Raw genomic sequence first — 21,195 nt, 5'->3', positions numbered from 1 at the left:
CACTTGTATAGGTTTTGATTGCTAAAGAGTAAGATATATATAGATGAAAGATTATTACTTAGCTTTAGGAGGCAGTAATGTTACTGCATGGTACTTATTCCTACAGAGCAATTCCCCTTGGCTTTGAAGACTAGACATTTAAAAGTTTTGCTTTGGTTAGTTCATCTCATTAGCCCTACCCTTATCATTGGATACATACCTACAATGCATGCTAATGATAGTGCTTGCAAGGGGACAAAAGAGAGTATGTGTCAAGATAATGTCTATGGTATTTATATAAAATTACGATAATTAGTTTGATCGTTTTTTTTTACTAAAAAAAAAGACAAAAGAATTTAAGTCGAAGGAGATAGGGGATGAAGAATGGCAATGATGTGAAATTGTGAGTTTAGGGATCAGAAAGAAATTAAAAAAATAAAATAAAATAGAGAGAAGAAATGATTAATTGAGAATGTATGCTTCATGAATAATCTTATGGCTATTGGGGTGGGTTGCTGCCAACACCCCCCCCCCCCCCCCCCCCCCCCCCCCCACCATTATGACCACATCCCTCTCATCTTGTGCTTGCACGCCTACCCACCAATCTCAATATACACACACACACACTACAAATACTCTTCACTCTTATCTCTTTATTAAAAAAATTGAAAAAAAATGATTTTATTTTGTGAAAATTGAATTAAAGACCGTTATTTCAATGTAACATTTTTCTATTGCGTAATGGGGGCAAATCTATCTTGGAGAATCTGGAACCAAACCCTAAACAAAATCCACACCTTTTTACATGAAAAGGTGGCGACCAAAATCTCCCTTTTCATGAGACTAAATTCTTTTGAATTTGTGGGTAAGTAGAAAAGGAGGGGACAAATGGGAAGCAATTCTTGGAACCCTCTAACCTTAATCCATCAACATGGGGTCCACGTTCTAACCTTTTAAACCTCAGCAGACCCAAATCATAGAGCCCCATTCCCATGCCCTAGGATGGGCCCCACGGATAGGTCCACGTGTCCATTCTGCTGACGTGGCGTGGGCCCCCCTCCTTACCCCAAGGGACTACACATCATCAACCATGTATGCGCCCTAGCACATCTGGTCCCATATAGTTAATCTGAAAAGCCCAATTGATGTGCGGACATGTTGGGCCCACTGGGTGCCCTATTGGGTGACATTTGGATTGATTGGGGCTGGCTTACCAAGTCGACTTTAGCCGCCATACAATTGGCCTTCACTTGCACGCGCATATTTGCACACATGCTCAATCAACAAAAACATTTATCCTTTAATATTAACTCTTACAACCCTAACCAACTTCAAAATTAGGTTAACAGCAAGAAGTTAATTATATCAATCTAATTTTATAATTTGGGTTTAGATTCTTTCGAACAGATTTATATAATTTTTTTTTATATATTTACCTAATACAGACTCTAAAGAGTTAGTGATGGTGTTGATAGGAGGAAGAGAAGAAGAAGGAGGGGGGGGGGGGGGGATTTGTATCTCAAGTGCTACTGTACCATGCGCACATTGAAGTGGGTGGTGGGGGGGAATGGGGGTGGAGCCCCACCACTCTGAGATGGAGCTGCCACCAAGATTTTGGAGGGTTGGATAGATGGGTGTCCAAGCTCCTAGTGACTTTGTTTTCCAAAGTAAAAAGGTGCCCATTTTGTGGATTAAAAAGGAGAGGTCATGCGAAGCCAAGATAGCTAAGCTAGGGGACTAACTTGAGGTGAAAAAGGAAAAAGTTGTTGCCTTGTTGGTGACTTCTACCCCTACTTTGGGTAGTGCCAAAAGTTCGATTCATCTTTGGGGGATTTTTATTTTTGGCCTTATCATCTTGGCTCATGGCTCATCTTCATGCGCATTGTTTTGTGTCTTTTTCAAATTATGGTTAATTATTTTGTTGTGACTACAAAATTTATTCTAACCCAACCTAACTTGACCCTCATAGGTACAAAATCAAGACGACTCATGCAAGATTACACAATATAAGCTCTTTTTAAATTTGACAAAGGGAACATTTCTTCATGTTGACTTATCAATAAAAGCATGCGCATACATACATACATAATTTTCTTAAGAAATAAAAACCCATACTGAGACTTGTAATTTTTTTATAAATGATAGGGGGACCCATGTCAATGATTGCCCATAGGGGAAGCAGCCGATTCTTGGTTGATGAAAGAGAGAAACAAGACACCTTCTTCTTCTTCTTCTTCTTCTTTCTTTCTCTACACCAATGTACATATACAAAGATAATATAAATATATGTCTCGAGCCCTGCACTGGCAGAGAAAATCTCTCGATGGGGATGAAAGGGTTGGAGCCCAAATCATTCCCTCGTGCTTCTCTCTCTCTCTGTCTGTGTCTGTGTCTCTGTGTGTGTGTGCGTGAAAGAATCATTTTCTCTTTTTGTGTGTGGGAGTACTTACTGTGGCTCTGACTCAAATGGGCTGAGGCTGAGGCTGCTGCTATATTCTCTTGGCTCTTTTGTTCTGTCTTATTCACTTGCTTTTGGGGTTACCCATCTTTAGATGAACAAGTCTTTAACCTACTCATTTGCTCTTAGAATTCAGTTTCAGCATGCCATCAGCCAACCCATTTTCTTTTTCAAGCTGCTGGGGCTGGCAGCTGGGTGAGGGATCATAATTCTGTAGCTTTGTTTGTGTAATACATTATTTCTTTTAAGCCCAACTTTTTGAAGATAAAATTTGTTAAAGTCGATGACAAAAAGAATAAAGACTAAATGGAAGTAAACCCAGTTAAAAATATTAAGCTTTTAAACGATGGGTAAATTCTTATCTTTTGATGGGTGTTCTAATATGAAACCCAAAAAATATATATATAAATTAAAAACATATGATGTTATGAGTTAGACTTGACTCAACCGAGTCAGCGAGTCAATATCCTGGGTTTGGGACACAGTGGTGCTGTGCTGACATAAACATGGTGTCACTCCTTGTGTTTGGGTGGTAAACTGATTGGATTGGGCCAAACTCCAAAAGGGTCAGTGAAAACAATGGTAAAAATGCCTTCTTGCTCCAATGTGGGGCCGAAAGAGAGAGAGAGAGAGAGAAGTGTTGGGGGAGAGTTTCAAGAGATTTCATGGATTGAGAGAGCACTGAATTGCCCTTTTTGAAGCCTTGATAATGTCCCAAGCTTCAGGCATGGATATGTAAACATGGAGGCCATCATGTTCCCTCTGCTCCAAACTCTCTGGCCTCCCCTTCCCCCCCTAAAGGTTCCCTTAATGTTTATTCATTCCAAACTTCCAATTCCCTCGTAACGAAGGGTGTGCACTGAGATTTTCTCTTTTAAACGGAATTAAAATAACGTAATAAGTAGTATTTTTACAATTATAAGTCATCTCAATGAATATTAGTTGTCTAAATATTCGAGTACTAACGAGTGGGATTTGTTTCCATTTAAGAACCATAAAACTTATTTGAAAGTGAAGAATGGGAAAGAGGGGGTGGGTTAGGCTTTTTGGAAGGGGACCAAAAAGGGGGTAATGGCATTTGCTGGCATCTTGGAAGTCATGCACATGCAGTTTCAATTAGTGCCTAATGCAACAAATCAGATTCTAATTGCAGCAGAAAGATGATTGTTTTTGCCCTTAATTAAATGAGCTTAGTGAGGTGGGAATGATTCCCATTCTCTCTTTGACCACACACTCCCAACATTTTCTTTCTACTCCTCCAAACACTCTCATGAAATATTCACCCTTCATGCTCTCATTATGCACACCCCCCTCCCTGACCACCACTAGATTTGTTGCAAGAAAGGCATTATAAGCTTAGATTATCCCAACAGTCTTAGGTGTCAAATCCGATCTTATCCATCGATTAACCCATGGAATAGAATCGAGACAACAATATTTTCAAATTAGGGTTTGCATGAAATGCTTATGGGCTTAATTATGACAAATCTTATTCTAGGAGCTGGAAGATGCAAATTATTGTGCACTGTGCACTGCAAATCAGCTTGCAAAAGACTAGGATGATTAGTTTGTGGTTTTGTTTAATCCTTTTGATGACATTTCTCAATTTTATTAACTTGGGGACATCCTACATGTAATTGAGAGAGGCACTTAAATAATTGTCAAATCTTTTTTGAAACTTGGATCCACTAAGAAAGATTGAATCCAAGAAACGAAAAAGAGTGTTTAAGTTTTGGCAATTCCCAAATTTCTTCCATTTTTCTTCACAACCAACTAGGAATTTTAAAAAAATGAATCGCAATAAGGGCTCATCACATTTGCTTCAAAAGCATTTAAGCTTTTAACATAGTTGATCTTCCACCAAATACAATCGACACCAACCCCATGTCAAGTAGGCCAAAAGCTGCGTGTAGATTATTTTTATGAGCAAATTAAACATCAAACGGATCTCAAAGCAATCTTATTCCAACAAAAGAAGAGGGGACATTTATTACATCTTTTTTTTTTTTTTTTTCCAAGACTTCCTCTGCAAAACTAAATTCAAGCTGATAATAATGATTGGAGTAATGAGCCAAGATAGCGCAATCCTCCGGGGCCCAACCGAGAAATATTTGAGAACAGCATAGATGAGTCGATTAGGCAGCCGAAGCATCTGGGCTTCAGCAGATTAGACTGTTTCGTATACTTCCCTTACTGTTCTGGTGTGGGTGTGGCAGCAGACGGACATTTCCCCAAGGTATTCCACAGTATATAATCTCCAGAAGTAACCTGTTCAAAGAAACCAAAAAGTAAAAATGGAATCTGCTGTCAATTATATTTTACCCCACCAAAATCTGCAATTTGATTCCGGACAAATCAAAAGGAGACACTCAAATATTATTAGAGGATTATTTGTGGCAAAAAATTCACATAAACCAGCCATTTTGTGTGCGTGGCAGTTAATCAGCGGTTCAGACCTATGGCAACATGACACGACTCACTTGAATCCATGTGACCATGTTTACCACCAAATACAAGAGCAATGCACTGGTGCTACTACTGTTGGATGCCAAAATATCGCCTTTATGATGAACCCTGAATCAGTTTTCCTATTCTGGAAAAAACCTGTCTGCCCTGGTATCAAGAGAATATAATCTTTTAGCACATGCAATGGCAAAAAGATCACGAGGCATCAGCAAGCTTCTGATACCAAGAGAAGCTTGAAGAGATCCTCCGTGCTCTGTGTGAACACGGCTGTGGGACATATAAGGGTTTGGCAGTTAGAAATCATGGTTCCAATAGTAAGCAGGCGGAGAAAATCTGTGATTTCTAAAACCCAAAGGGAAATCACTAAGCATGTGCTAATCATGTACTCGCATTGGTAAGTTAAGCAAATGGTTAAATTTCTAGAAGGGTGTGAAGAATCAGGGAATATGGGGACTCTGACAAAATAAAATTCACTCAATACAACTAGGACTAGATATATTGGTAGCCAAAAAGGCATAAAAATGATCATAGAAATATAGAGACTGTGCACTAGAAAGAAAGGGAACAAGAGTCCATGGAAGAAAAACTTTCAGCTAAAAACCACAGAAGTTCTATGCCGTACACATAATCAAGATGAGAAATGTTAACTTTTCTTTATCTGTTTATATGTTTGCTTAATTATTTTTGTTTGTGTGTGTGCATGAAGTATGAGGAGAACGGGATTCAAATCAAAATATATTTGATAATGTTCTCTCAAACATCTCTTTGGTTGAGAAGCCCTACAAGAGTAGGTACTTATGAAGTTGATATATATGATGGAATGACCAAATGGACAAATCTGATAATTCATTTAAAGATACCCTTCAACATTATAAAATCATGTTGAGAGTTAATTTGGATCTTATTTAGTGTTCTTACAGGTTGAACAGTTTCTTGTGTAATGTTATTTTACCATTTTACAAGTTATTGATAATGCTAATTACATTTATCAAAAATAAGATGGGAGAATCACAACTAAAATAGTTTGAACATATTAAAAGAAAACCAAAAAATGCACATATAAGGTAAATGGATGAAAGGAAGGAAGTTCGTAGCAAAGAGTCCTTTGTAGGAAATCCTTGTGCGTAACATCGAATTTAATGCCCTTATAGAGGATATGGTCATATAGATAGAGGTGGCTGAAAGTCAAGAATCATGTAGCTGACCCTACCTAATGGGATTAGAGCTTACAGTTGTTTTTGTAGTAAAAAGAAAAAAGAAAGAAGCAACGAAAATTTTCCTTTCCTTTCTTTTTCTTTTCCTTCCACAAATCCTAGTTCCAAACATAGCATGAAGGAACTTATTCCTAGACTTTTCTGCTCCTTTCCTGGTCTATAAATTCCTGTTGGGATACGGTTGGCAAAAATACAGTCCAGTTCTCATCAGTGAAACTCTTTATAAATCACCTAACAGAAGAAAAAAAAAAAAAACTCTATAAATCAATCTAAAATCTAACTCAGCATCTTCAATTTAATCAATCAAACAAAGTGCTGCAATCCAAGCCTCTAACAACATCAAATTCTAATAATCCTGGAACTATGTGATTTTTGGAGTTGAGATAATTTTAGCTGTAATTCCATCCGCAAAGGCAAGTCCATGACTGATGAGAAATAAGGATTGTAATGTTTGATAGGATAAGTTGATTTAATGTTATTTATCTTGTTTTATTTTATCTTTTGTTCAGGTTTTAAAGTTATATTTGTTTTAGTTAGTCTTATCTTTTCTTATAGTTAGGATAGGATTTCATAATTAAATTATAGTTAGGATCTTGGATTTTGCCTAAAAATAGGCCCATGATGTATTCAGAAAATTCATGCTTTTGACTTATTTGAATACAAGTGATTCTCTCTCTCTCTCTCTCTCTCTCTCATCTTCTTCTTCTCAATTTCCTAGTCGCATAAATGACCAACAAGCACCAGCTTTCTTTCTAAACAAACCTTAGAAGTTTTGCTTCACAACAGAACCTACCACAAACCAAATTATATGCAGCATTAGACCAAGTCCCTAATCTATCCTGCAATATAAGTGGTATTATTTAACTTGTGTATTTAATTGTCTAAAAGTGTGTCCACTACGAATGTATTTGGATGTTCATATTGAAGAGTACACATCCAGTACCATTTTGTAAAGTGACAACTAACAATTAAAACCGCTGTCAATTCATATATTCTCAACATCAGCTGAACTTCTAAACCATTCTCTTAAAATAAATAATAAATAAAATTCCATTCCCATAGGATCATCTCAAAGTTGAACATTAAGCTTTGGTTTCTATTAGCAATTTGTAGTAACCAAAGTTTTCTTCCAATATCCAAACATGTGACATGGGACAGCAAGGATTTACAGAAAATTGTGGAAAGAAAGGAAGAGAATCTAATAGAGAGGGAGGAGAAGAAATCGGAGAGGGGAAGAATTAGAGAAGGGGAGTCTCAATAGAGTTAAGAGAGGAGAGAGAACTTTCATAAGGAGATTATTTCAATAGTGTACTTCAATTCAATAATCTCAACAATTTTATTACATCACTAATGCCTATTTATAGGTTGATGTTTTAACTAAAAAAAGATAAAATTTCAAGTTAGAGTTATTGTTGTGCCTTCGGTTAATCACCACCTGGGTATACATATTTAAGACATGAACGCGTACAGGACACTGTCCCAGACAGTGCAAACACGGGACACTGTCCCGCACAATCTCGCGTGCAGGACCCTGTCCCACACAACCTCATGTGAGGGACACTGTCCTGGACAGTGCATACACAGGGCACTGTGCCGCACAATGATGAGTGTGGGACACTGCCCTGGACAACAGCATGGCTTTATCCTGCCCAATAGCATGTGCGGGACATTGCTCCGGATGCAGGTCACTGTCCTGCACAACTCCACATGCGAGACTTGCCCTGCACAACCCATGCCAAGTCCACCTCCTGCAGTTTTCTCCGGTATGACATTACATATGCCTTGACAAGCAATTATGCCTAATCCATGCTTAACCAACAGGACTAATTCACTCCCATGCATGGTCAAGGAGATTGTGACATGTGTCCAGCCACCTGTCCTTGTCCCCTCACTCTGGGGTATAAATAGGGGTTTATGTCCTTCATTTAGAGGATGCTGATTCTAATCCTAAACCTGAGATCCTAAATTAAATCCTCACCATAAATATATTCTTCTCCTAATCTGCTTGTCATTAACCTGTTTCTTATAAATGAGGAGAGACTTAAGTATTGGAGAGCTTGCGTGGGACACTGCCCCTCATGCCTTCTAACAGTGTTTTAGTCTTGCAAAAGCACCTCTTCCCTTCACAAGATCTTCTCCTAGACAAAAGCCCCTTTTCTCCCAGACGGGAAACTTCCCCGGGATGACTCCTTACAACTCCTTGAGGACAACCCTCACAACTCCTCGGCAACCTCTTCCACAGTGTTGATCTTCTTGTACTTCAGCCATGCTCTACCTCCACAACATCCAGCTTCCCAGTACTATAAATTTTAATTGTTATATTTTGGAAACAGTTATCCAAACAAATTTTCTAATATAAAAGTTAAAGATTTAAAACATAACTCAAATCAAAATTAAAATAAATCAAAATTAGAATTTCCTATCAAGATGTTTATATTTTTACATTACATGCATGTATTTACAAGGTAAAATTTTATTTAATCAAATATGCAATATCCCATCAAGCAAAAAATATGTAATATCCCAGAAAAGCTGTAAGCAAAGTGTTCAGAATTATCAAATTTTTAAGAATGTGGAAATTAGAGCTAGCTTATTCATCTCTAGATATTAATTATATAGGGGGTTTACTGTCTATAACAAAACCCAGGTGCAACAACTCATTGACAGGCTCCTTTTGGAAGAATAACTGAAGATAAATATTACCTGAGTTGAAAACTCCACAGGTGCTTTAACAGATGGAAAGATGGTCACCTGCACAGAGCACAGACTTCAGCAAAGCATGCAAGCTGACATAAATTAAACAGTTCTAATATGAAATGACATCACAAAGCTAGTAATGGAAGCTTTCATATGGAGTGGTATCAACCCAAGATCTTGAGCAGATGCTAAGAGCTCACTAACAAAAGTACAAGAAAGAATCACACTAGGGAAAGAAAAAAAAAAGAATCACACCAGGGAAAGAACTCCCCCACCCCCCCTTTCTCTCTCTCTCTTTCACACACACACACACACACACACACACACACATGCAAGAATGAACCACCATCTTGTATTGATGATTCTTCCCAGCTATCACTTTCTTGGTTGACAGACTGCTAACTTACATGACCAAGTTAGATTAGAAGCTCTTCAGCTCAAAAGGGGCTGCTAGAAAATGTAATAGAGTGCCAAAGGGAGAAACAGGGAAACTCCAAGTGGAATGATAGTTCTCTCCAGATATGGCACAAATCCTCCAGGTGTAGTGCCAATCTCCTATTATTTTACCTACAACCTACATGTCATGCGATGGGTTATTCTAGTGAGGTGATTCATAAGTCACTCACTTTCAAGTCTGTTCTTGAGAGGGCCCACCTTAGTCAGGAAGAATGGCAACCGTTAGCTTGAACCGAGCTAGATCCTTGCTAGCACTTCAGAATCAGTGTCCTTGGCAGACTCCCTCGTCAATTCTCCCCAAACAGCATCTTCACAAATGTACCTCTTTGACGAGTCACCTAGAGCATCGTACCTGGAATACCCGGGTCTTAGGTAGAGCCCAAAGGACATCTTGCCTCAACCCAGGATACCTAGGATTTCTGGATTAAAGCCTTATAAGATCTTGTCAAATCATCAATTCTCTTCTACTTTCACCAATCATGGAGCGAGAAAGTACTACAAAGACAAAATATGTTCTCCCTATAAAGCTTCTTAGCAACCTGCAGAGATGATACTTGGACCACTCAATGGCATATGTGGGTCTAAACATTGGAAGACTGTCAAAAGGCTGGACCAGCGTGAGTAGATAGGAGACCTCATTGCTATTTGTTTCATCTGATCCCTAAGATATGACGCTACCTGTCCCTACCACCAGCGCTCAAGGAAGCAGGCAGAACAAATTTCCTTGAGCCCATACGAAGTGTCTGTGGGAAAAGGATCCAGATCTCATCTTAACCCCCGTCTCTAAGACTAACACCATATATCCTTATCCATAACCTTACTATCTGTCATGCTTTTACTATTGTCATTTCAGACCATAAAATACAAAAGTCCATCGAAAGACTAGAGATTTGGTTTCCTCCTCTCTCTAAGTATTCTGAACACCCTAGTGGCTTTCATAACTTCCCAGATGGCTTAGCTCAACTCCTCTTATTTAAGCATCTCTGTACTGCTCACCCAAATTCTGCTACTGAAAGATGCCTATTCCTAAAACCTAAGGCATGTATCATAAAAAACAATCACAGAATAGTTGCTAAAGAGCTTTGTAACAGAGACCCCCCCCCCCCCCCCCAAAAAAAAAAAAAAAGAACTGCATTAGAGAACATTTTTCACAGTATCTAGAATATGAATAAATGACTGCCATATTAAAGAAAGGAGCCTCAGATGGGATTTAACAGCATGCAAAAGCCCTAAAATAGAAAAATACATGTGGTCCTCAAGTACTTACAGATTTAGGATCAATCGACATTCCAGATAATGATGCCCCTACAATCTTGAAAGATACCTGCATTCGTGTATAAAACAGTTTCAGGAAAAGTTGATTCTTCAATACCACAGGCTAAACTGCAGTGCAACTTATCTTTATCTTTTCTTTTCTTTTTTTTCAATTTTGTTTATAAGTAAAGAAATTATTGAAAAGATCCAATGAAAAGTTCTAACCAATTCCCATAAATAATTCTTCAACATAACAAATGCTAAAATGTGGTATGATCAACTTGTTCAATATCATTACTCTCATTTTGCAGAGTAAATTGCATACAAACTCATTTTCTTTTCAGTTCTTTCTACACATCTGTCATGTTTCTAGGGTTCAACCTAGGCTTTAAGAGATAATTGGAAGGAATTGGGGGAGATAGATCAGAAGGAATGGGAGGGAATTTGGGAAGAACAGAAATAATGAGAGAGATTAGGGAGAACTGAGAGAAAGAGAGGGAAATTGAGAGAAAGAGAGGGAAATTGAGAGAAATTGAAATCAGATTTCATTCGATAATATTCTTGTGTGTCTTGAATTAGATTGGATCAACCTTATATACTGATCCGGGTAGCTAAGGTTTAGTGCCAATGGGGCTGCCAAATATTCAAATCAAGTACAGCTAAAGACAGTTGCCTTTTAGGTACAAACCACTACAACTACAATACAACTAAAAAGAAATTCATCAATTATCTAATTACTACTATGCTCTTGGGTTGTGACAATATCTTATAGAGATGGGATTAATGACCATTATTGTTCTTTTTTTTTTTTTTCTCCTCTCTTTTGGTCTCTTTCTTTCTTTTCTTTTCTCTCTTGCCGTGGGGGTTGCAGCCGCCGCTCTCCCCCTGGGGGTGGGGCTCTAAAGCTGTCATACTATAATTTGTTCAGTATTAAACTTGTTCAGTATTAAACCAAAAAAAAAAAAAAAAAACACTTAGCACAAAAAAAGTTCTTTCCTCACAGGACCTGTGATATTTCGTCTTTTAAGCCTAATAGGTGCATTTAAGCCTCCTATTAGGGTAATTGAACATAAGTCTTTCATACGCAGTGCCTTTTGTTATATTCTTTTGGTGTTCAGATTGGTGGTTTTGTGCATTGTGCCCAAGCTACCCTAATAGGAGGCTTAAATGCACCTAGATGGCATTTTGACACACGCACCCATGGTTTACTTTTTTGCTTTTCAAAGACCCATTAAGTCAATAGCCATAAGTCTTTGATGTTTGGATTTGACTTATGAAGAACTAAAGTAACTCATAGGGGCCCGAAATACCAAAAGTAGAACCATAGGAACCCGATGGGGGCTTTTAACTTAATGAAGCAAAGATCTTTGGGGAGAGAGAGAGAGAGAGAGAGAGAGAGAGGCCTTAAATACTAAAAGTAGACCATAGGGAGTCTGCATGAAAGTAGCCCAAACCAAAGGGAGTCTGGGTGGAATTTACCCTTCCTTTTTTGTATTATGCAGTTCATCTGGAAGGAGCGGAATTGTAGAGATTTCATGACTATTAAGAGACAAGTTTATTGTATTGATGAAATCATTATCAAATCTTTAAAAAGAGCAAGCTGATCACCTACTGCAAAAAATAAATAAATAAGAGCAACCTTAACAAAAAATATCAAGGATAACCATATTTTAACCCCTTTCTTTCAGTTGCAAGAATGACCATGTGGAACCTAAAGAGTATTTAAACTTCAAGCATTCATAGTTTGTAACACCATAATTTCAACCTGCTATCATTAGTTTTCTCCTTTCAGATTTATTTTCCAAAAAAACATTCTCCTTCAACATTTTTCAGCTGTTAATAACATTATCTGTTTCCTAATTTTCATTTGTTTTTCCATTTTAAGCAAAATATACAAGGCTGTTAGAGAAGGCTTGTTGCATCAACGCATCCTGAAGTGTATGTCAGATTTCTGGTCATCAAGAAGAAAACTCTTCTAAAAACCAAAATAGTAAGAGCCATTGACAAGGCATAACTAGATCTCTTTTTTGAACATATGTGAAGGAAAGGGATAATTGTGAGAAAATTTCCCTATTAATGGTAAAAAGACAATGATAAAGCATAAAAGAGTCAACTAATAACACCAGGACACCAAACAAACAGAATAAGTCTAGAAGCTTCCAAAAACTTTGAGATAAATCCAGCTAAAAGCTGGAAAATAGAGCAAAAATACCTTAGCATAATCGTATGCCTGCCAGCAAAATGGCTCCTCAAGGTCAACTGGTGGGAGGTCTTTGTTCATTTTTTCCATTAAAAAATCCTCCACATTTACCACATTATTAGTGGTCTCTGTTTCTGTATCACTATCTTCATCAGCTACACTACCCAAGACAGAACCAGAGGAAAGCAACTTCTGTGTTTGCCATGCCGCAAATTTAACTGTTCCCGAGAAAGTTGCCTCAATGCTTTTCCCCACAATTCCCCTTCCACTTGCTATAATTTTCCACTCGACCAAGTAATCAGACATTGAAATTGTTCCAATAGAAGGTGTTCCATCAAATGAAATCACCCTTCTCCTAGGAAAAGGCATGGTCACGGTGCAGAACTCCATTGTTAGAGGAGATTTATAACCATCCATCAAGCGTAACTTAAATAAAAAGGCCCCTTCATTTTCTGAGACCATTGACAACTGATAAAATCCTTTCACTGGAGGCCCAATGCCACGAGATGAGAGGTAACGCATCAAAACAAAATTACCTAGAGGTGGTGAAAACACCACAACCTGCTTATCTAATCTTGGTTCAGGAACTTGGGCACAAGGATGAAATGATAAAACCTCAATGCGAGCCATGTCCAACCCAGTCATGGGGAAAGAAACATCAGGCAATCCTTCTAATTCTGCCCGACAATTCACTTGACCAAAAATCGATAGAGTATCAGGGAGATCATCCCGGTCATACATTGCAGCATGAACTGCCTCGTGAATGGTGAAAATAATTCTCTGCTTCCCTTTATAGAGATATGGTTTCCATGCAGGCTGCTTTCTGTCTGCTGGGGGCAAATCCGAGGAAGCAAAGCCATAAAGCTTGATAGCAGAAATATTGGAATAGCTGAGATCCAAGGGTGTACCTGTATACGGTGGACAAGAATGTATGAGATAACAATTAGATGAACATGAGTTGATTAATAAGCAAATCTATAAGAAATCCAAGATGGGAAATACCATAATAAAGAGTACCAACCAAAAGGCATTGAGCTACTAATAAAAGTTCGAAGTGCATCTTTGTCCAGTGACCTTGAACCAATCTTTGGAGAATCTGATGCAACGGCCCCACCTATAGCAGCACCCAAAGTGGCAGAAGCTGCAACTGGTGCTGCTACAGGTTTTGGCCTTGCAGAAATACCTGATATCCCAATACTGCCAGTCAGAGAATCCAACAAGCCCCCTACTGGAGAAGCACTAACAACCACCTCAGGTTCTGAAACATCCCCCATAACTATGTCCCCTATAGCACGTGACACCATGAAGGCCCTATACATGGTAAAAGATATAAGTCAGCATCTATCATTCACCATTAAGATTCACCAAACTAGTGAGTTATACTTAACTGAACCTAGATCAAAGTAAACCATACACCATGCAGGTCAATGAGAGACAATGCACGGTATCAAGTTCTAAGAGAATAAAGATTGCAAGAATCTGAGGAGGTCCTCAAGTAAGGTGAAAATATAAAAATCTCGGAGAGATAAAAAGAGACATTGTGATTGTGCAAACAGACTGCTTTTAAATTTATTGCAATGTGTATTGGAATCTAAGAAGAGTAATGATATAAAACACAGACATGTAATTGTGGATAGAAAAGATTGAAGCACCCATGAATAATTAAATGATATGGTTTTTACCAGAGTTTCCAGACACTGATAAATAAGGGCTTTCAGAATTCAAAAATGAGTTGACACACACAAGTCCAGAACCATTTTGCCAGGTGCACACTACTAAATATAATGTCAAACTTTGACAACCAACGCACACAAAAAATAAGAGCCCAGGATTAATATTATACTCTTCATTATTTCATTTGCAACTTTGAGTTTGGACCAAGAGAAAATTACAATGCAGGACTTGAACGAACTGCAATCTTATTTGACATAGCAAGATAGACAGAACATTCTACCAATTTAGATCCAAGCTATTTGCAGGAAAAACAAAGATTTGGATGCCTAAGTGTCATGGACCTAGGGTTCATGACAGGTTTTAAAAGGTAATTGGAAGGAATTGGGGGAGTTAGATCAGAAGAAATGGGAGGGAATTAGGGAAGAACAGAAACAAAGAGGGAGATTAGGGAGAACTGAGAGAAAGAGAGGGAAATTGAGAGAGATAGAAATCAGATTTCATTCAAAATTCTATGCCTTGAATGAGATTGGATCAGCCTTGTATACTGATCTGGTAGCTTAGGTTTAGCCCCAATAGGGCTGCCAAATATTCAAATCAGTATAGTTGGAGGAATTTGTCCTTTAGGTACAAACCACTACAACTACCATACAACTAAAAGGAAATTTCTCAATACAACTTAAAGGAAATTCATCTATTATCTAATTACAACTATGTCCTTGGGTCATGACACTAAGCTGGTGGAACTCAGAACAGTAGCCTACCCTGCCAGATAGAGAGGAAGATAGGACAAACCTAAGAAGACACTTCAAAAGAGGTGGAATATTGTATTGGACAGCATTGTGTCACAATTTCATCAGACGCTTCCAGAGTACATGTCAGATGCCTGTGCAACCATTTATGTTTTCTCAATTGTTCTAGAATCGAACAATCGCCACTCGGGAGGCACTGATGGAGCATGCATGTCCATAAGTTGTGAAAATTAGAATTGTACTAATTTATTGACTAGTTTATAGATAGAGCTTGATATGAGTTATAAGGGCTTTATAGAAGATACGGCCATAGATAGAAATGACCCGTGAGCTAGAATTCATGTAACTGACCCCACAGTTGGATGTCAAGGTCCTAGGGTTATAACAGTAATTACAGTTTGTTTCACTTACTGTATTGTACTTTGTTTTCTGCTGTACAAGTTGTAACTTTCAGTTAACAGTTGTAACTGCCTGAAAGCAACTAGCATCTTTCAGTTAACAGTTACAACTGAAAGCTAGAAGGCCTATAAATAGGCTACTACTTGGAGAATGGGCAATTATGTTGTGAAATAACAGAATTCTGTTCTCTCTCTCTCTCTCTCTCTCTCTCTGTTCTTTCTGATCACTCTCTTTCTCAATTCTCTCTCTCTCTCTCTCCCCCCCCCCCCCCCCCCATTCCTTCCTTAAAAAACCTAAGAAACCCTGGGTCAGGTCCAGGTTCCTGACATTTGGTATCAGAGCAGCTGATCCTCGGTTGCTGAAATTCAAATCCAGGCAATTCTTGGAGGCTGTTTCAGAGGCAAAATTTCTACCAGCCGATCCTCAGTTGCTGAAATTCAGATCCAGGTGATTCTTAGAGGCTGTTTCAGAAGTGAAATTTTGAAGAATTGAACTATGGAGATGGCAGAAGACATTCACGAAGCAATTAGAAGCGAGATTAGATACAATGGAACTAGGCTTACGGAAGACTCAGGAGGAGGTGAGTCGCTGCCAAGAAGAAAATGCTGTAACAAGAAAAATTGTACAGACATTGGAGAAAGGAGTCAAGGAAGATTTTGGCCAAAGGCTGGACGGATTTTTTAATATGTTTTCAATGAAGCTTCAGGCCAACCTACCAGTGGATTTTCCTCCAAGATCCACTGCAGAACCGATTCTAGCAGGAGCTGGAATCCTAACTAATACCTCTGGTTTGCAAGGAGCTGATGAATTACTTGTATTGGATCAGGGAATTCAGGATGCCAAGAAAGGAATGGCAGTTTCCGGAAAAGTCAATGTGACACCATTGGAGGAGAAATCTGTTGAAGATGAGCCTCTGGTGTACGCTAGCAAGTAGGAAGCAAAAGATGCTTTTAAAGCACTGTTAGAGTCTGTAAATGTTGAATCCAACTGGACCTTGAAGCAGAGGAGGATGCAGAAGGAACATTTGAAACGGGCTGAACGGAAGAATTGAGATGCGTTTCGAAAGATGATGAGCAGGTTGCTGCCGGAATACTTACTGCTAAAACTCATTGGCGTGATTACTGCATGAAGGTGTTGTAACATTTGTATTAGATTAGATTAAATGTAATCATGTACTTTGTATTGCTGCATATTTTATTGCTGATTTAGCGTTAGATTTAATTGCTCTTCTAGAAGGTTTGTTTCTAGAAGGTGGCAGCCGTTTTTTGAATTAGTTATTCTGTTAGGCGGTTGTTAGTTAGTTGTTTTATCTTTAAATTCTTGTGATCCGCTCCCCTATATCCTATAAATAGGGGTCGTGGATAGGTATGTAGGAGGAGTCTTAGTGCGCCAGAATTCGTGAAGTATTACTTCAGGTTTACTGTCTTGGTTTGGGGTTTGAGTGTGAGAGGTTGGGAGTGGCTGGTTCTTAGCTTGTATTCCCTATTTTCCCTATAGCTTTCAGTGTATATGGGCGGGAGGGATTAAGTTCTCGTTGTAATCATCCCTTGGGTGTTTCAAGATAGTGGATTTTCAGTGGTGCCTAGCAGTCTGGACGTAGGTCTTGGATTTCAAGACCGAACTAGGATAAATCTTGCTGTTTTCGTGTGAATGTGTTGATTCCTTTATGTTTTCTGTTATCAATGTGTTCTTGGGTTAGATAGTGAGCTGGTTGAGTTGAGAAAATTAAGTGGAGAAGCTGTGAGATACTCTAACAGAAGGTCAGGGATTCTACACCCTATCAGGCTGTTGCACTGAATACATTTGGTTATACACCAAAAGATTTATTCGAGGATGTTGCTGAAGAGTTAAAACAGTATCATGATGACAAAACTCGAATAAAAGAAGCTAAAAAGCGTCAACGTCTGGCAAAAGACTTTACTGATTTTTTAGGAACCATCAAGGAAATCACTAGAACTTCTGTTGGGAGGAAAGCAAACAGCTTTTTGAGGAGAGTTCAGAACACAGATCAATTGGAGAAGAGAGCTTTTCCAAGGAGATCTTTGAGGACCACATCTTACATTTGCAGGAAAAGGCAAAAGAAAAGGAATGTAAGAGAGAAAAGGTAAAGGTCAAGAAGGAGAAAGAAAGAGAGGAAAAAGAAAAGAGGAAGGAAAAAGAGAAGGCGAAGAAACGGTTTAAGAAGGATGAATCAAATAGCGAAAGCAGGAATAAAAGACACAAAAAAGATCATTAGGATGGTTCTCGCAGAAATAGTGGCATTTCTTGGGGACAGGAAATCTTTTAGAGGGGGATTGTCAAGGTCCTAGGGTTATAACAGTAATTACAGTTTGTTGCAATTACTGTATTGTACGTTGTTTTCTGCTGTACAAGTTGAACAGTTGTAACTGCCTGAAAGAAACTTGCATCTTTCAGTTAACAGTTACAACTGAAAGCTAGAAGGCCTATAAATAGGGTACTACTTGGAGAATGGGAGATTATGTTGTGAAATAACAGAATTCTGTTCTCTCTCTCTCTTTCTGTTCTTTCTGATCTCTCTCTCTCGATTTCTTCCTGAAAAAACCTAAGAACCCTGGGTCAGGTCCAGGTTCCTGACATTGGATTAAAGCTTGATGTGTTGTTCTTTTATAGATACTGCTTTCCAGCACTTGATATGTAAAAAATATATTAATATACTAAATGTACTTTATAGTTTATTATAAGCACAAATATAAGAACATGACAATTACGTTTCATACTTTATAGCACAATACAGAATAATATAACTGTTATTATATAATTACAAGTACTTATATCCAATGTTATTAACATGTATACAATGTAACGTGAGTAAAATATTATAAAACACACTTAGTATAATTATATTTTGATAACAAATTATATAAAATAAAAATACAGTTATATATCATGTAATAACAAGATTATTTTCCAATAATGACAATTATATTTAAAGTAATTTTGCACAATTATATTAAGATACATATAACTAAAAGGGCTTTCCTTAGTGCAAAAGCACCCGCTTTGTTGGTTGGGGGCATGCAACCTTCTCCTTGCTCATTTGCAAACATGTTATTCCCACAATTCAAACCTGTGACCTTCCAGTCACAAAAAGAGTAACCTTATCATTGCTACCAAGGCTCTCTCTCATTAACATATATATATATATATATATATATATAAAGCATAAAAATAATGTCTTTGGAAAACATTTTACTTCTCTTTGAACAGTTGTAACTTCCTGAAAGAAACTTGCATCTTTCAGTTAACAGTTACAACTGAAAGCTAGAAGTCTTATACCATGCTCACTGAGAGTAGGAGAAAAATCAATTATAGTGTAGATCTCCCAGCATACCATCTCTCAGGGACATTACCTACAAGGTTGTATCCCATCTTGTCCCATTCTGTAAACATGCATATAATATTGAGAAAAAAGTGCAATCTGACCAAATCTCCATTGACATCAATACACCAAATAATTTTGCATCAAGAACAGAGGTAAGACATCTGCAGTGTGAAAAACTTGAGTGCTATAAAATCAGATAAAGGCTTCAGACTTTGGAAACATTTCAAATCAAACAATTACAAGAACAACATTTCAAATAGGGGCACAAGAAAAGAAAATGGGGGGAAGAAACTTTAATATATTCATATGGTAGAATACTCGTATAAGTGACAGGAATCCCTTAGGCCACCTTGCAGATTTAAAAACTCAGAGAAAATGAGCAAAAGAAGTAAAATATGTGAATGTTGATTATAAATAAATAATCAGCATTCATGTAATATAAAGTTAAGAAGCATTGGAAAAAGGTTGAATAGGCCATATTGCAAGAAATTGTGCTATAATTTCTGCTTAGTAAATGTAATTTAGTATAACTTACCATACCCTGTGATGGATGGTAGATCAAGGAGGAAGGAAGATACACTGCCATCCGTTCCAACAGCATTTCCACAATCAGATCGTTTACCTAATCTTGCATATTCTCTTAGATGAAAAGGTTCAACTAGAGGCAATACAACGATGCAAAAATGACTTTTTATGTGCAAAATCAATGGCCACAACAGATATTTCCCTCCTTCCTCTTCTTTGTTGATATACAGGCCTAAAATATGGCGCGTAATTGGATCATCAACCCATGAATCGGATCCTTCAGCTGACTGATGTATACGTATGCCAAATCCCCGAGCAGACCCCTCTCTACAAACAAAGTAAAATTAATAATTATAATAACGGGACGAACCGTATCAAGATGAACAATAATGTAGGAAAATAGAGGCCACAGGATGGAAGCTCGAAGATATCAGAACAACTTGCTCCAGAATTCATCCCAGCGGAAATAAATAAATATATAAACTAAAATTCCTTTGAGTAAACAATACACAATTTACCACCTGAACTAGAACCACTCCTTGCTAAAAATACTTCACCATCATAAACTCATAACGCTCACAATTTAACAATTCAAGCGCCAGCCACACACATCCACAGATCATAAGCCAATCATCCCCCTCCAATTGGCATCACGGACCGATTGCAGTAGAAAAATAACAATGCACTTAAATCGTACTGTTCCCGTACAAATTAAGGCCATAGAGAAAAAGCGCAGCACAATATACCTCTTTTTGCGATCGGAAAAGGCAGCAGCCAACTCCGAATCAGTAGGAAGCAACGGCAGTACATCGTGTTTAACATCATCAGCATCACCGGCCGCACTGACGTTCTCGGACGTGCAGGCGGCCCGCCAACGCCGCTCCACCACAGAAAACCTCCTACATTTACCAAATTCAACATATTTGTACAGATTGCACGCGAAGGGGAGAGTATGAATAGAAACCCTAGGATGTCATTTGGATGTGCGCACATGCATGTGTGTGTGTGTGCGCGCGCGCACGCATTTTGAAAGTAAGCGTAGAAGTGGAACCTGGAAAAGACGACGATGTCCTGATTGTTGAGAATCCACATAGCCCTGATGCTGCAACCACCCGCCATACCTTCTCTGCCACTTTTCATTGTTTCCGAGTTCGTTTCTGAGTAAAGATGGGGGTCGAGAGTCGTGACGGGGAGAGACATAGATAGTCGGCGATTGAAACGACGCCGCTTGAACTTTTAGTTGTGGATTACAATTTAGTAGAAATGGCAAAAAGACAATACACTCGACAAAAAACAACGAAACTTTTCACAGTAAAAGTGGCTTTTGTCCTTCATGTTTTGATCGAAGAGGGTTCTAGATAAATAATTATTTTCTCTTTTAATTTATCTTCGATAAAATAAATATTAAAATGTCTTATAATTCTATTTTCATATGAGAACTTTATATTAAAAATATTTTTTTTATCATAAGAGGGTTTGAAATTTTGCACCATTTCCATTTGTGTGTTATGCACCTAATATATATATATATATATATATATTTTACATTAAATACATGATTTTATGTACCATCACACATCATGTACAATACGAATGAATTTATTTAAAACACAACTAAAAACAATCCTATGTTAGGTTGCATGGAAAAGAGGCTTCGCTCAAATGCTAAAGAGGCTTATTTATAGCCAATCAAGTGGCCACTTGCATGAGAAGAAAGATGCAGAGGAATAGGACTACTACTAGAAGCAGGGGGCTACTTAAGAATTTTTACCCGGGGCTTC

At 38.0% G+C, this 21,195-nt stretch overlaps 1 protein-coding gene across 2 annotated transcripts; it reads right to left on the bottom strand.

Moving 5' to 3' along the window:
• Window positions 1–4,217: 4,217 nt before the first annotated feature.
• Window positions 4,218–20,629, bottom strand: LOC127800369 (AP-5 complex subunit mu). Of its 2 annotated transcripts, XM_052334947.1 has the most exons (8): window positions 20,466–20,629; window positions 20,161–20,313; window positions 19,430–19,741; window positions 13,746–14,035; window positions 12,737–13,632; window positions 10,538–10,594; window positions 8,821–8,868; window positions 4,218–4,705 (listed from the first exon to the last, which is right to left on the bottom strand). In XM_052334947.1, exons 1-8 carry the CDS (start codon window positions 20,612–20,614, stop codon window positions 4,628–4,630), a joined length of 1,983 nt encoding a protein of 660 aa, XP_052190907.1. In that variant the 5' UTR covers window positions 20,615–20,629; the 3' UTR covers window positions 4,218–4,627. The 2 variants fall into 2 exon arrangements, with proteins under 2 accessions (XP_052190907.1, XP_052190908.1); XM_052334948.1 differs by lacking the exon at window positions 13,746–14,035 and having other exon boundaries at window positions 19,425–19,741.
• Window positions 20,630–21,195: the final 566 nt, after the last annotated feature.

The sequence above is a fragment of the Diospyros lotus genome, chromosome 4, assembly GCF_014633365.1.
Source record: "Diospyros lotus cultivar Yz01 chromosome 4, ASM1463336v1, whole genome shotgun sequence".
Lineage (NCBI taxonomy): Eukaryota > Viridiplantae > Streptophyta > Magnoliopsida > Ericales > Ebenaceae > Diospyros > Diospyros lotus.
Note: the sequence above shows the minus strand (reverse complement) of the source record. Positions and strands in the feature narration are given on the sequence as shown.

Bases quoted from the DNA above. Each gene is read 5' to 3' on its own strand.
- LOC127800369 (XM_052334947.1), bottom strand. From the start codon at position 20,614: ATGTCTCTCCCCGTCACGACTCTCGACCCCCATCTTTACTCAGAAACG. The intron at 10,595-12,736 runs GTATTTTTGCTC...ACACGAATGCAG, and splicing joins AGGCATACGATTATGCTAAG to GTATCTTTCAAGATTGTAGG. The intron at 4,706-8,820 runs GTAATATTTATC...TTCTTTGAACAG, and splicing joins CTGTGGAGTTTTCAACTCAG to GTTACTTCTGGAGATTATAT.